At 42.9% G+C, this 16,026-nt stretch overlaps 1 protein-coding gene across 1 annotated transcript; it reads left to right on the top strand.

The window, feature by feature from the left end:
- Nucleotides 1-9,712: 9,712 nt before the first annotated feature.
- LOC119275010 lies at nt 9,713-14,685 on the top strand. Its single transcript, XM_037555788.1, has 5 exons — nt 9,713-10,117; nt 12,081-12,166; nt 12,281-12,586; nt 12,718-12,801; nt 13,769-14,685. Exons 1-5 carry the CDS (start codon nt 9,713-9,715, stop codon nt 14,199-14,201), a joined length of 1,314 nt encoding a protein of 437 aa, XP_037411685.1. The 3' UTR covers nt 14,202-14,685.
- Nucleotides 14,686-16,026: the final 1,341 nt, after the last annotated feature.

The following is a 16,026-nucleotide window of genomic DNA, read 5'->3' as shown; positions in this document are numbered from 1 at the left end:
TTTCAGGAAAGTCTCATTGGAAAGGAGTGATGTCCGAGTCTAGATCGTGTCCACATCGTTGTCCCTGTGCTATGGAGTTCCGCTACGACGTCGTTCCGCTACCGCGTAGTTGTTATGACCGAGGCCCCATTTATGTTCACTAAATAATGTACATATTGTTCAGCCGCACCGTGTGTGCCGCTTGGCCTCGCCACCTGTTGTAATATGAACTATGACCCGCTAGCATCAATAAAGCGGTTGTTTTCTGTACCAAGATGTTGTGTGTTGCCAGAAGACATGGCCTATGGGTTGGCAATGCATGGTAAACCGGTTGCACTGAGCCGGGGTGCCACAACGCTACGGGCTTCTAGTAAGAATTGTTCTTACCTACGCATCAAAACCACAACGATGTTTCATCAAGTTTATTGTTTTAACCTTCAACAAGGACCGGTCATAGTCAAATTCTATTTAACTAAAGTTGGAGAAACATACATTCGCCAGCCACCTTTATGCAAAACAAGTTGCATGTCTGTCGGTGGAACCGGTCTCATGAACATGGTCATGTAAGGTTGGTCCGGGCCGCTTCATCCAACAATACCACCGAATCAAAATAAGACGTTGGTGGTAAGAAGTATGGCTATGATCACCCACAACTCTTTGTGTTCTACTCGTGCATATCATCTACGCATAGACTTGGCTCGGATGCCACTACTGGGAAACGTAGCATGCAGTTACAAAAATTTCCTACGCTCACGCAAGATCTATCTAGGAGATTGATACATCTCCAAAGTATCTATAATTTTTTATTGTTCCATGTTGTTATATTATCAATCTTGGATGTTTTATAATCATTTTATATCATTTTTGGTACTAACCTATTGACATAGTGTCAAGTGCCAGTTGCTGTTTTTTGCATGTTTTTTACATCACAGAAAATCAATACCAAACGGAGTCCAAATGCCACGAAACTTTACGGAGATTTTTTATGGACCAGAAGACACCTAATGGGCCATGGCTGCGCTTGGGGGGTGCTCCGAGGAGAGCACAACCCACTAGGGTGCGCCGGGAGGCCCAGGCGCGCCCTGGTGGGTTGAGCCCACCTCGGGTGCCCCCAGACATCATATTTCCTCTATAAATACCCCAATATTCCCAAAACCCTAGGGGAGTTGACGAAATATTGATCTAGCCGCCGTAGAGTCTAGAACCACCAGATCCAATCTAGACACCATCTCGAATGGGTTCACCACCTCCATTGGTGCCTCTCGGATGATGCATGAGTACTTCTTTGTAGACCTTCGGGTCCATAGTTAGTAGCTAGATGGCTTCCTCCCTCTCGTTTGATTCTCAATACAATGGTCTCTTGGAGATCCATATGATGTAACTCTTTTTGCGGTGTGTTTGTTGGGATCAGATGAACTTTGAGTTTATGATTAGATCTATCTTTTTATCCATGAAAGTTATTTGAGTTTCTTTGATCTCTTATATGCATGATCTCTTATAGCCTCGTATTTCTTCTCCAATATTTGGGTTTTGTTTGGCCAGCTTGATCTATTTATCTTGCAATGGGAAGAGGTGCTTTGTAGTGGGTTCGATCTTATGGTGCTTGATCCCAGTGACAGAAGGGGAACCGACACGTATGTATCGTTGCTACTAAGGATAAAACGATGGGGTCTATCTCTACATAGATAGATCTTGTCTACATCATGTCATCGTTCTTATTGCATTACTCCGTTTCTCCATGAACTTAATACACTAGATGCATACTGGATAGTGGTCGATGTGTGGAGTAATAGTAGTAGATGCAGGCAGGAGCCGGTCTACTAATCTTGGACGTGATGCCTATATAATGATCATTGCCTGGATATCGTCATGATTACTTGAAGTTCTATCAATTTCCCAACAGTAATTTGTTCATCCACCGTTTGCTATTTTTCTCGAGAGAAGCCACTAGTGAAACCTACGCCCCCCGGGTCTCTTTCTCATATTATTTGCCTTTGCGATCTACTTTTCCTTTGCATTTATATTCAGATCTATTAAACCAAAAATACAAAAAAAATACCTTGCTGCACTTTATTTTATTTGGCGTTTGATCTATCAATATTTGCAACTCTCCCACGTCCGTTTGCCAATTTCTGGCACTGTTACCCGAAAGGGATTGACAACCCCTTTTACACGTCGGGTTGCGAGTAGTTGTTATTTGTGTGCATGTGCTATTTACGTTGTGTTGCTTGGTTCTCCTACTGGTTCGATAACCTTGGTTTCATATCTAAGGGAAATACCTACCGCCGCAGTGCTGCATCATCCCTTCCTCTTTGGGGAAATACCTACATAGCTTCAAGTGACATCAGAGATGCATAGCAACGAGAGGGGGAGAGTGTGTCCACGTACCCTCGTAGACCGAAAGCGGAAGCGTTTGACAACGCGGTTGATGTAGTCGAACTTCTTCTCGTTTCGACCGATGAAGTACCGAACGTATGACACCTCTGAATTATGCACACGTTCAGCTCGATGACGTCCCTCAAACTCTTGATCTAGCAAAGTGTCGAGAGAGAGTTCCGTCGGCACGACGGCGTGGTGACGGTGATGGTGAAGTGATCCGCACAGGGCTTCTCCTAAGCACTACGTGAATATGACCGGAGGCATAAACTATGGAGGGGGGCGTCACACACGGCTAACAATGTTTGTTGTGTGTTCTAGGAGCCCCCTCCCCACATATATATAGGTGGGCTGGGGAGGGGGACAGCCATGGGGCACCCCAAGTAGGAGGAATCCTACTTGGGGGCCTCCTCCAATTCGGCCTCCCCCTTTCCTTTTCTCCAGAGGGGGAAAGGAAAGAGGAGAGAGGGGAAAGGAAGGGTCCCTCTGTTTCATTTCCTCCTCCCATTTTCCTTTCTCCACATAGGCCGGCTCATATGGGGGCGCACCAGCCCACTAGGGGCTGGTCTGTCCCGCCCTTGGCCCAATAAGGCCCATATCTTTGCCGGGGGGTGCCCAAAACCCTTTCCGGTGACCCGATATGTACCCGGTACCCCCGGAACACTTCCGGTGTCCAAATACTATCGTCCTATATATGAATCTTTACCTCTCTACCATTTCGAGACTCCTTGTCATGTCCATGATCTCATCCGAGACTCCGAACAACATTCAGTCACCAAATCACATAACTCATATAATACAAATCATCATCGAACGTTAAGCGTGCGGACCATACAGGTTCAAGAACTATGTAAACATGACCGAAACAGCTCTCTGGTCAATAACCAATAGTGGAACCTGGATGCTCATATTGGTTCTCACATATTCTACGAAGATCTTTATCGGTCAAACCATTATGACAATATACGTTATTCCCTTTGTCATCGGTATGTTACTTGCCCGAGATTTGATCATTGGTATCTCCATACCTAGTTCAATCTCGTTAGCGCAAGTCTATTTACTCGTTATGTAATGCATCATACAGCAACTAAATCATTAGTCACATTGCTTGTAAGGCTTATTATGATGTGCATTACCGAGAGGGCCCAGAGATACCTCTTCGATACTCAGAGTGACAAATCCTAATCTCGATCTATGCCAACCCAACAAACACCTTCGGAGATACTTGTAGAGCATCTTTATAACCACCCAGTTATGTTGTGACATTTGATAGCACACAAGGTACTCCTCCGGTATCCAGGAGTTGCATAATCTCATAGTCAAAGGAATATGTATAAGTCTAACAGATGGGTTATAATGATAGCACACATGGTATTCCTCCGGTATCCGGGAGTTGCATAATCTCATATCATCATGGTCTAAGGAACTAAAGCATATGTTAACTCTCTGTGTTATAACAATTGAGTTGTGACGTTGGCATCTCAAAGTATAACAAATAAGTTTGGGTCAATCAATATGATCATTCTTTCAGTGTCATATTCTCAAAGTTATTTTAGGACTACCATTACACTTAACGATATCCTAAGATTCCAAAAACATGATCACTAACAACACTTGAGCTAGTCTTAGAGGCGAGACTATGAATCATGTTTTATCATTTTATCATTCCACGCGTGCATATGAGTTTTCCACTGAATCGCACATTTCAGGATCAAGCAGTTATAGCATAGAATATAAATTCTTAATTATAAACATGGAAATATAATAATACAATATTATTGCCTCTAGGGCATATTTCCAACATTGAGATCACTTGATGCATGTCTAACTTGTGGATACCCGTGGTGACATTGCAGTAATCTAGGTGGCATATATTAGATTTAAACAATATGTATCATATGGTGTTGTCGTAGTACGATTTCTAGAACTATTTGTGACACTTTGGGGGTGGTTCAATAGATTGGTTGGAAAGACTACTTTAAGGTGGTTTTGCTACCTACACGATTTCATCCTACTTTCTCCGATAGAATAGATACTTTGGAGTGATTCTTTGCTACACTTTGAGGGGTTATCACGTGATCCAATTATGTTATCTGTTTGAGATATGCTCTAGAGGCAATCATGTATGATGATATTTCCTATGTGTTTATGAATAAAGATAGTCCTTGGACATTATCAATGATGCGTATCAGCAAGTACGTGACTTATTTGTGGGACTACGTTTTTTATGATGATTGCCCTAAAAGGTCCCTAGTCGAAAGGGTTATGTGGACGTGCAACCGACTAGACTAGCATATGACAAGGTGGATGGCTCGGTCTCACTAGCCATGGAGCATCAGATGCTAGCCAGATAATATGGACTCAGAAGGATCTGGTCGGATTTGACATAGCCAAATTCGAGTCCAGATAAGGTCTGAGTCGAACAGACTCAACTATGAGACGCAACGATATGTCATTTGTGAGTCTCTAGAACAACATACGTTCTATGTTCTAAGACCTGAGCTGTCGCATGTACTCGCGATGGTTACAGACCTGCTTTGGGCTGACCAAATGCTACTCCGTAACTGGGTAGTTAGAAAGGTAGGTTTCGGGCTTGTCCAGACCCATGCCGCGAGACATGGTCGAACAAGATGGGCTTTGCCCCTCCAATCATGAGATATATACCATGGGCCCCTCATGTGATCCGACCAAGATAAGCATGGCCATGCGACAAGGATTATGAAATAATCTGGTTTGCGGTCAGCATCACTAGAACGAGAAAGAGGTCAGGCTAGCACAAGGATGACAAACTCGCCTTGAGCCCGACAACATAAATCGTGTGGCAAAGGGAATAGAAGTCTAACATGTTGTACAGGTTCGCCAATCGGCTTCATTGTCTACTTGGTGGTTGGCACGCCCTGCTAGAGGCCGCTGATGCGGGTTGAACTACGTCGGCATTTCCCCAAAGAGGAAGGGATGATGCAGCACATCTACGGTAGATATTTCCCTCAGTGATGCGACCAAGGTTATCGAACTAGTAGGAGAACCACGCAACACCACATAAACATCTCCTGCACACAAAGAAGAAATACTTGCAACCCGACGTAAGAGAGGGGTTGTCAATCCCTCACGGGTAAAAAGATAGGTAAAATTGTAGTAGATTGGATAAATAGATCGCGCGGGAATGCGAGATAAAATAAATAAATAAAAATTGCAGCAAGGTATATTTGGGTTGTGAATTAATAGATCTGGAAATAAAAGCAAATAAAAATAGATCGCGAAAGCAAACATAATAAAGAAGAGACCCGGGGGTCGTAGGTTTCACTAGTGGCTTCTCTCGAGAAAAGTAGCAACAGTGGGTAAAGAAATTACTGTTGGGCAATTGATAGAACTTCAAATAAACATTTTTATCCAGGCAATGATCATTATATAGGCATCACGTCCAAGATTAGTAGACCGACTCCTGCCTGCATCTACTACTATTACTCCACACATCGACCGCTATCCAGCATGCATCTAGTGTATTAAGTTCATGGAGAAATGGAGTAATTCAATAAGAATGATGACATGATGTAGACAAGATCTATTTATGTAGAAATATACCCCATCTTGTTACCCTTAATAGTAATGATACATACATGTCGGTTCCCCTACTATCACTAGGATCAAGCACCGTAAGATCGAACCCATCACAAAGCACCTCTTCCCATTGCAAGATAAATAGATCAAGTTGGCCAAACAAAACCCAAATATCGGAGAAGAAATACGAGGCTATAAGTAATCATGCATATAAGAGATCAAAAGACTCAAATAACTTTCATGGATAAAAACATAGATCTGATCATAAACTCAAAGTTCATCGGATCCCAACAAACACATCGCAAAAAGAGTTACGTCAAATAAATCTCTAAGAGACCATTGTATTGAGAATCAAGAGAGAGAGAGAGAGAGAGAGAGAGAGAGAGAGAGAGAGAGGAAGCCATCTAGCTACTAACTATGGACCCGAAGGTCTACAAAAGACTACTCACGCATCATCGGAGAGACACCAATGAGGATGATGGACCCCTCCGTGATGGTGTTTAGATTGGATCTGGTGTTTCTGGAACTTGCGGCGGCTGAAATTGATTTTCGTCGACTCCCCTAGGGTTTCGGAATATTGGGGGTATTTATACATCAAAGAGGCAGTGCGGGAGGCCACCGAGGTGGGCACAACCCACCCAGGCGCGCCCTGGAGGGTTGTGCCCCCCTCGGGGCACCCCCCAGGTGCTTCTCCGGCCCATTGGGTGTCTTTTGGTCCATAAAAAATCCACAAAAAGTTTCGCTGCATTTGGACTCCGTTTGATATTGATTTTCTGTGATGTAAAAAACAAGCAAAAAACAACAACTGGCACTTGGCACTATGCCAATAGGTTAGTCCCAAAAAATGATTATAAAACATCCAAGAATGATAATATAATAGCATGGAACAATCAAAATTATAGATACGTTGGAGACGTATCAGCCGCTACCAGCCGAGCAGGTCGGAGGTGATCTAACCTGTGACCAAGCCGACTTGAACCTAAAGGGTCGCACGCTTAAGGGAAGGAACCAATTAGGCTAGATCTGAGTCCATGAGTCAGATGTGATCCTACTTGGACTATGATCCGGGCCAAACAAAATTTGGGATTTAGGATTTGTGTGAGGCCCAAGTGTTGAGCCTGCGACGGATGCCTATATATAGTGGAGGTGCGGCACACTCATTCAGCTGATCGCTTCGGCGCCGTCACTAGGGCTTTGCATGTGTTGCAACTAGCCACATCCACTAGCCGCGGGTTGTGTGATCGGACCTAGTAGTCCATCGCACGACGTTCCTCCTGCACGCACGGATACCGTTAGATCTCCAAACACCACATAATTTTACACGCACCTGACGCTTAGGTGAACCTGTTCGTGGGATCCGATCGGTTACGTGGGAGATCGACAAGGAGGAGACGACTCCCGAGACACGCTGCCCCAACTCTACTTCCGCTGCATGACACTATGCGTCTAGTGGTAACGATTCATGATCCATCTCCAATAGCATGTTCCTGGTTGATATGCACGTAGAAATTTTTTATATTGCAGCCGATGCACCTACCATAGAACCCAACATTAACGGTGTTGAGAGATTGCACTAGTGAAAGTATGAATCCTAGGCCTTGTTTTGCAAGCATCGAGACGTCGTTTTGCCTACTTTTTTTACTTGCTACCTTGCTTTTTTATTTGTTCAAATTACAAAAATCTATTTCTACCATCCATATTACACATTTATCATCACCTCTTCGCCGACTAGTGCACCTATACAACTGACAATTGTATTGGGTGTGTTCAGGACACAAGAGATTACCTGTATTTGGCTATAGTATTGTTTCATAGAGGACCAGCTAATCCCACACCTCTCGTGGATTGATAAACCTTAGGTCATCCACTTGAGGGAAATTTGCTAATGTCCTACAAAACTCTGCTCTTGAAGCCCAACAAAGTCTACAAGAATAAATTTGCGTAGTTAGATATCAAGCTATTTCTGGCGCCATTGTTAGGGAGGTGAGTGATTGAAGGTATTTTCTTCATATCTTGCAATTGAATATTGTTTATTCACTAATTTAGTTTATAAAAGAAAAAACTACAAAAAATGGAAGTGAAGTTGTGTTAAATTGTTTATTTTTATAAAGTTTCTCTTGAAAACATGGATTCCGACAATTGCTATGAAGTTTTAAAAGAAGAATTTAACGTAATGTTTGGTGTGAGTTCCTTGAATGATAAACATGATTGCAATGTTGTTAGTATGTACTTTATGAATATCCATGATGCTAATGATATACAAAGCCATAAACTTGGGGATGCTATGTTTGATGAAAATGATCTTTTTAGTCCCCTATTTTTAATGATCAAATTTATTATGATGATATCATGCCTCCTTTTTATGATGATTACAACAATGATAAAAGTAGGTTCAGAAGAGTGTCAACTCTAGTTAGTAATGATCCCACTATTTTGGAGGATGTTGATTTTTTTACAGTGATAAAGGTGGATTTGGAGAGGTCATGACTTTCTAATGTTGAATCCACTACTTTGGAAATTGCTTCAATTGATTATGACAACAAAGTTACTATCTATGATGATTATTATGATGACATGTATGCTATAAAGAGTAATGATAACCATAAAACTTGTCATCATAATTTTAATGTTCAATTGGTTTTATGTAAATCAAGTGTCACATGCTAGTTATTTCATTGAATTTGCCCCCACTACTATTGATGAGAATAATTTTGCATATGTGAAGAGTAACAGACTTTTTATGCTTATGGATCATGAAAATAATGCTTTGTGTGATAGTTATATTGTTGAAATTTGGTGATGTTTGAACAACCGAGGAGGTCGTCGCAAAAAAGAAAACTTTGTGTCTCTCAGAAACTTTTGAAAACAACACTAGTTGAAGATGATTTTTTTAGCATGAGCTCCTCAGATCTCCAAACACCACGAAATTTTACACGCACCTGACGCACATGAGCATCTTCGATACCTGAAAATTTCAGTTTTTTTGAATCTACTGCTCACCAGTAGCAGATGAGCCTGGGCTTATAAATGAATTATCTATCTCTATCTCTATCTTTATATCTCTATCTCTATATCTCTATTCTTATCTCTTGTCTATACTTAATCTCTATCTCTATCTTCTCTATATCTATACTTAAAAAAGATAGTGTTCCTTTTCCTACCAGGTGGGTCTAACCTTCCATCACTTTTCTGGCACCATTTCTTGAAAGCCGACTTATTGTCTCACCTTTTATTGACTTAGCAAATAAACTTATATTTTTTGTGGTAAGCTAATAAGTGATTAAGAAATAAAATTCTAAAATACTCCATATATTTAGGTAGGTAAATTAGGAGTAGAATTTGATAAACATAATTAAATTATTAATATAAAAAGGTAAAATATGAGCTAACATACTAGAATATATATACCCGTCGTAACACACGAGCAATTATCTAGTACCGTTGAAAAGTTCTACAGTGCATTTGTAGAAAAACTATATATTGTTTTTTTTTGAAATTTATAGAAAAACTAAATGAAACTGTCATCCTCGAAAGAAAACTAACCACGCTCCCTGACAGATGTGCTCCGCTCACAGACACTAATGGCAAAACATGACTTGCAGAGTTCCATACCCAGGGCCACGGTAAAGGAAGGAGAAGACGGAAACTCCAGCTGTTTAGCTGACCGCTATCACTAGCGTGGGCCCCACGATCGCTAAGCACGAAACCCAAACCTCACTGGCGAGCCGGACCCACATACGCTCTCAGTGGGGCCTCCTTTTCCCCTCCCGCAAGAACAACTCCACCCATAAAACCCGAGATGCTTTCCATTTTCCCCAAACTCTCCAAGCAAATCCCATTTCCGCCGGTCCTCCCTTCGCCAAGCCGTCGGCGACTGCTGCAGCACAGCCTCCTCCCCCTCCTCATGGCCGACCCCTCCCCCTCCTCCCCCACGGCGGCCTCCGCCGGCGACGCCCTCCTCGCGCCGGACGCGACCCTCCCCGCCGCCGCCGCCCCCGACCTGGACAAGGAGTTCGGGTTCCAGCGGGCGGAGCTCGGTAAGGAGAAGCTCGCCGGGACGGTCGGCTTCCACGAGCGCCACGTGTTCCTCTGCTACAAGGGCCCTGAGGAGTGGCCGTCCCACGTCGAGGCCTCCGAGTCCGACCACCTCCCCCGGCACCTCGCCGCCGCCATCAAGGCCCGCAAGCCCAATCTGAAGAAGAGCGTGAGCATTTCTTCTCCCTCTCCCTCTCGGTTTGCTCGTAATTGGCTGATTTTGAGTTGTGACGTGGTATTGGTATGCTTCTGCTCTGGTAGTGTTATTTTATTTTGGTTGTTGGGAGTGGGAACTGCTTGCTGGTCGCTCCGAGCGTCGGATTTAGCTGCTACTAGTACTAGTATTAGGCTAGCACTGCGTATGGTGGTGCTGGGTTCCTGAAGCTGCAGGAGATCGCGACCCTTAAAGCTAATCAGTCGATCCGATTGCGATTAGTGTATTTAGTTTCCGAGTGCTCTTGTTTCAGTTTATTGTTTCTGAATTAGCCAGTAGAACTCGCTTAATTATGGTGATTAGTTGTGTTGGTATGCTTACTATTTCGTGTCAGTTATGTTTGTAGATTGGGGTCTCTGTACTTATCATCTTGTTGCTGTTTCAATTTCAACTACTGTGCTCTTCGGGTTTGAACTTATCTCGGAATCCACACACTCTAGCGTGTACACATGGGCCATGCGAGTCGAATTTCGGTGGTGATTCGGTGTTTTTGTTGACGTGTTTGGTATGCTTTGGGTGATTGGATCACTCTATCCAATTATTTGACTCGCAACGTCATTTTGTTGGATTCTCACTGCATATAATGGATTTTGTTCACGAATTCGTGTATCTGGTTCCATTTCCAGTGTTAATAAAATCGGCGGGTTCTCAATTTACTTATTGCGCTATGTGGATTTTGTTCACGAATTTGTGTATCCAATTGTATGGTTCCTTGACTCATTGTAGCAGTTTCATATGGTTTTCTGGCCCATCTGGCTCTGATTATATGGCTTGTTTTAAATCCACACGCTGTACTTTTTTGGTGGCTTGGCTGATGTCTGTATATCCTGTTATCCTATCTTTGTAGGCATATAAAAATAGGGAATTATTTTGGTTCAAATTTAGGCTCAGTTTGTTCCTGTTTAGATGTTATTTCATTATTTGATTGCATCCTTTGCTATGTTACTTGCTTGCCATCAGTATTGGCTAGAGTTCATCATCATGCACTTTTGTAATCATATATGTATGTGCAGAGGACAAAGAGCTTGCTCTTTTTTTTGTCTTTATATTATCCACATAGCGCAATACATGGAGCTGAAGTTATGAAACATTGATCACATGATCTGTAAAGTACTACCTCTGTCCCATAATATAAGACGTTTTTGCACTTCAATTTGAAACTACAAAAACGTCTTATATTGTGGGACAGAGGGAGTATATGTTATGGAACATTGATCATGTGATATATGGAGTTGATATTACTAGAATCAGAAAAGTACTGCCCGATTCCTTTTCTTTTTGTATAGGTGTACGTGCATGATTTGTATGGTGCATTTGAATGCAGAAGTTCCGCTTCTTTATTCCTTTATGTGGTCTTTGCTCCTTGGTATTGGATGGTAGGACAACACTAAAAAATTGCAGTTACACCATATAAAGATATTGGTACATATTACAAAGTTAATGAAAAGCATGTCAAACTAACTAGTAAGTGTATGTTCTTCTGATAGTATGTCACTGTTTCGTAACTGTACAACTTCTGGGAATCTGGAGTGTTATTGTTCAATATTATTAATCTTTCTAAGCTAGTAGCCTTATGTTCTTCTTCATATACACTTCGCCAGTTTACCCCCTTATGTACTTTTCTTCTTATATTCACTTTTAAGTTCAGTATGTATACTTTGGCTGGTGTTCTTCTTATTATTTTATTTTTGAAAGTTGTCTGATTATTTTTGTTAAGGCATGTCAGTTTCCCTTCCTTTTTAATTAGTTCTGAGATGTGCATGTGTCTGATCCTAATGTGATCCAATGGTTCAGCAATGTGACTTGTGCTTACGGAAGCACACGACACCTTATAATAATAATAATTAGATTACTTGACAAGACTTTCCCATGTGTTTGTTTTTTATTGCTAATGAATGGTCTATTTTACTTTTCTCAGACCAAACTGACAATTTGTGAAGGAGGAGATGGCACTGAGTCATCTCTTGGAGACGTGTTGATCTTTCCTGATATGATCCGATACAGGTACCTGCAAGGCTGGAAAGAAATAAACATGTAGCCTTTCCCTTTCTACTGTTAGGTAATGGAATACATGAGTCAACTGATTGTTTTCTTCAATATGTGTTGTGTTGTTTGCAGAGAGCTGACCCACCTTGATGTCGACAACTTTGTGGAAGAAGTACTCGTGAAAGATACTGAATGGCTTCCTGGATCTCCTGAGGCTATAAAAGGTTCCTTTGTTTTTGTCTGCTGCCATGGAAGCAGGGATAAAAGGTGTGGTGTTTGCGGTCCTGCTCTGATTACAAGGTTCAAGGAAGAGATTGAAGGACAAGGTCTTGATGGTCAGGTGGCTGTTAGTGCATGCTCACACGTTGGAGGTCACAAGTATGCAGGAAATGTCATCATATTCAGTCCAGATGCCAAGGGAGAAGTGACTGGTCATTGGTAAGAACCCGAAGCTATCATAAAATCTACATTGTTGTGCACCAATAATCTCAATACCTTCCTGTAGCGTACTCTGTTTTGATTATACCTCATCATAATCCAGTTATTGATTACTGTCTTTCTAATTCTAGGTATGGTTATGTTGCTCCTGATGATGTGCCTGTGTTACTGCGTCAACATATCGGACAAGGAGAGATTGTGGGCCATCTATGGAGGTATACTTCCCCTTCTAATTATTACATGGGCTAATTGTGACCGAAGATGATATTTGTAGTATTTAACCCATCATTTTTTATTGTATCTATGTTGTATAGCGTCGTTGGGTACTATCAACATCTTCAGTTCTGCGTCCTTCTCTGTTGCTGTTGTATCTGGACCCTGACAATGACATGCTTATACATTATAGATTCTGCGCCTGATTTATAATCTGATAGTATTATAAAAACCGCATTGTGTGTGTTCTAGTACGAAAAAATTTGTGTGCTTCCATCTAGCTTTGCTTGGGTGAATCGATCTAGTGTGATCAAAAACCGACAAGTAGTATATGCTTAGGTATTCTCGCAAAGAAAAGGTGTATGCTTACGTATAAAAAAATTGGTGCTGAATCAAGGTGTGGCGGCTGCCACACCTTGCCCATTGGGCTCCTCCGCCAGTGTCTACAGCACTGGTTAATCTGTTTCCAAATGACTGGTTACTTCAAGTAACATAATCTTGAGTTATGGGAAGATACAGCGATGAAAACGTGTCACTGATGTTTCTTTTTCTTGAGCATTATTATGGTAAAGTAAGCCAAGTTAAAGACTACAGACTGCAAGCATCTAGGCAGCATGTTGTAGGTAGTTTTTACTCCCTGTGTAGTTTTCATGAATTATGTTGAAGCACGCATTTCCATGAACTATTCTGCTCGTGTGATGCCACACAAGGATACTGTGTTGTATTTTTGATGCCCTCGATTATTTATTTTGAGTGACTTCAGAAATTTGAAAATGTCGTTTCTGTCATCAATCTCATTGCAATCGAACAAATAACAAAGATTGTGATCTTGTTTCGCAAATGTTGTATAAAGCCCTGATATGTCTTGTTCATGTTTAATTGATCTTTTGCCCAATATTTGCTCCATAGAGCGATACCCCTCTTTGAAGTTTGAAGTGTGGTTCTTACACGTGCTATCCTACCTTGCAGGGGCCAGTTGGGTTTGTCTGAAGAGCAGCAGAAGAAAGCTCTGGAGCTTAGGCACGCGACGAATGGCCTGACTGAGGAAGAATCAAGCGCCAAAGAATCCCCTGAAGCAAATGGAACCAACGGTGCTGCTTGCAACCCTGCACCTGCAGGTGGATGCTGCCAGGGCAATGGAGGAGGGTTAACCTGCTGCCAAAGTGATGTGCCAGAAGCAAAACAGGATAAGAACATTCCAGCTGAGCAGAACCACAAGAGCTCTACGACAGAGAGTGACAAAGAAAACGGTGCTGCCAGCAAGAAGGGGCGCATGAAGATTTGCCGGACGCCCACCTGGTTCGAGACCTGGGACAGGTCCGACACCTACACCACTCTTGCTGTTGTTGCTTCTGCTGCAACCGTGTTCGCAGCGTTCAGGTGCTACAAGGCCATGAACTGAACCCTGCGAAGCAATCCTCACAACAAGGCCAGGTTCTGTGCACCAAGGACAGTCTACCGCAGTAAAACAATCTGATTTGAGAATAATATACTGCTTGTGCATATCAAGACAATATGCGTTAGGGCTTTAGAAAGTACTCCCTCCGTTCGGAATTACTTGTCGTAGAAATCGATGTATCTAGATGTAATTTAGTTCTAGATACATCCATTTCTAAGACAAGTAATTCCGAACGGAGGGAGTAGCTGATCTGGAGATGGCGATGAAAATCTGTTATGCGTAATGTCCTCATGTACTAAAACTCGTAAGTTTGAAGTTCCCCGCGCCTTGGCTGTATGGCTGTGGCCGTGGTGTTCAGCGTGATGATGATGTTATGCTCGTTTGGCTGGAGCTCTCGGGCATGTGGATTTTGAAGTATTGCGTTAGAAAAACTGTGCATTGCTGGCATTTGCTTCTTTGAAGCACAAATTATGTCGGCATGAGAAAATTATTTTGTGTTCGGTGCTTGTAGTGGGAGTAGTACTTACTTTTTCTGAAGCAGTATCTGCAACCTTTAGAATTTGGCATTTCAAAATTGCACCATAAACTGGCCTGTCTTCAAATGCTATTCGAGGCACACATTTCTGAGTTCCTCATACGATCGCTACGGGAAAACAATCGCTGAGAACGTAAACGGATGGATGTTGAAAACACTGCCTGATTTGTCAAGGTTTCAGCAACCGTAGTTCACTTGGAACAAATGTCAAGTGTAGAGGCTTGGCTGCCGCAGATGGCAAAAGAGCCCAACGCAGATGCTGGAAAACCATAGGACAGTTCAAAGGAGCATTGATCATGCATCAGCAAAACCCTACTGTTCATACTTTTGTACTCTTCACGGTCTAAGGCAGAGTGCTATCGTTCCTTGTACATTCTTTTTTTTTTTGACGATGCTACGGCGGGCTTACACCAGCCTGAACTATTTTCATTATAGATAAGACTGAGATACAACACGACAGTTACAACAGATATCACCCGACACATAGGAGAAGGAACCAGGAACAACAGAATACAAGATGGAACAAGGAACAACAGAAAAAGAACCAGAAGCGAGCTATGACAAGCAGCCAACACCAAGAACTTAGCATCCATCACCATCAGTGGACCGAGAAGAGCGGGAACTAGCTTTGTTGGATCCGTTGAAAGGACATCCGCCACCGAGAAGACGTAGAGAAGAAGTTGCCTGCTACATGCGATCTCTGCACCTTGAAGAGCTAGGAGATCGTAGCCACCATCGAAGAGCATCCTGCTGCCTAGGAACGTCGCGGCAGAGAAAGCCACAGACCGTGCCGAAGGGCAATTTTCCGCCGAGATAGCCCTACACCTCCTCTGAGCGACACCACGGCCACCATCACAAATAGAGAGAACCATAGCACTCCGCGGGCCACCAAACCTCAAAAGCCATCGAAGGGTGCCGAAAACCGAGACCTTACCGCCGCCACGAGCCCCAAAAAGAGAGGTCAACCATCAGCATAGGATGACCAAGGTACTGGTCGCCATCACAGAGCACCTCACCGCCACCGCCCTACAAACCAGCAACCTGAACCAACACTCCAGCCCAGACATCAGACAACCAACCGCGGATCCCTGGTTCCTGAAACGACGCCCCCAAGAGGGAAACAACATTGAAGATGTCGTCGTCGTCCGATCCAGAGAAGGATCTGAGACTTTCGCCCGAAACACAGAGAAATAGCCGGCAACGGTAGCTCCCCAATGATGCCTTCACGAAGGGACACGGCGCCAGGAGACGTCGTCATCATCGTTGCCGACGAGGTCGGCAATAGGCTTTCGC

This window comes from Triticum dicoccoides, chromosome 1A (genome assembly GCF_002162155.2).
Source record: "Triticum dicoccoides isolate Atlit2015 ecotype Zavitan chromosome 1A, WEW_v2.0, whole genome shotgun sequence".
Classification (NCBI taxonomy): Eukaryota; Viridiplantae; Streptophyta; class Magnoliopsida; order Poales; family Poaceae; genus Triticum; species Triticum dicoccoides.
The sequence above is the reverse complement of the archived record's forward strand: the minus strand, read 5'-3'. Positions and strand labels throughout refer to the sequence as shown.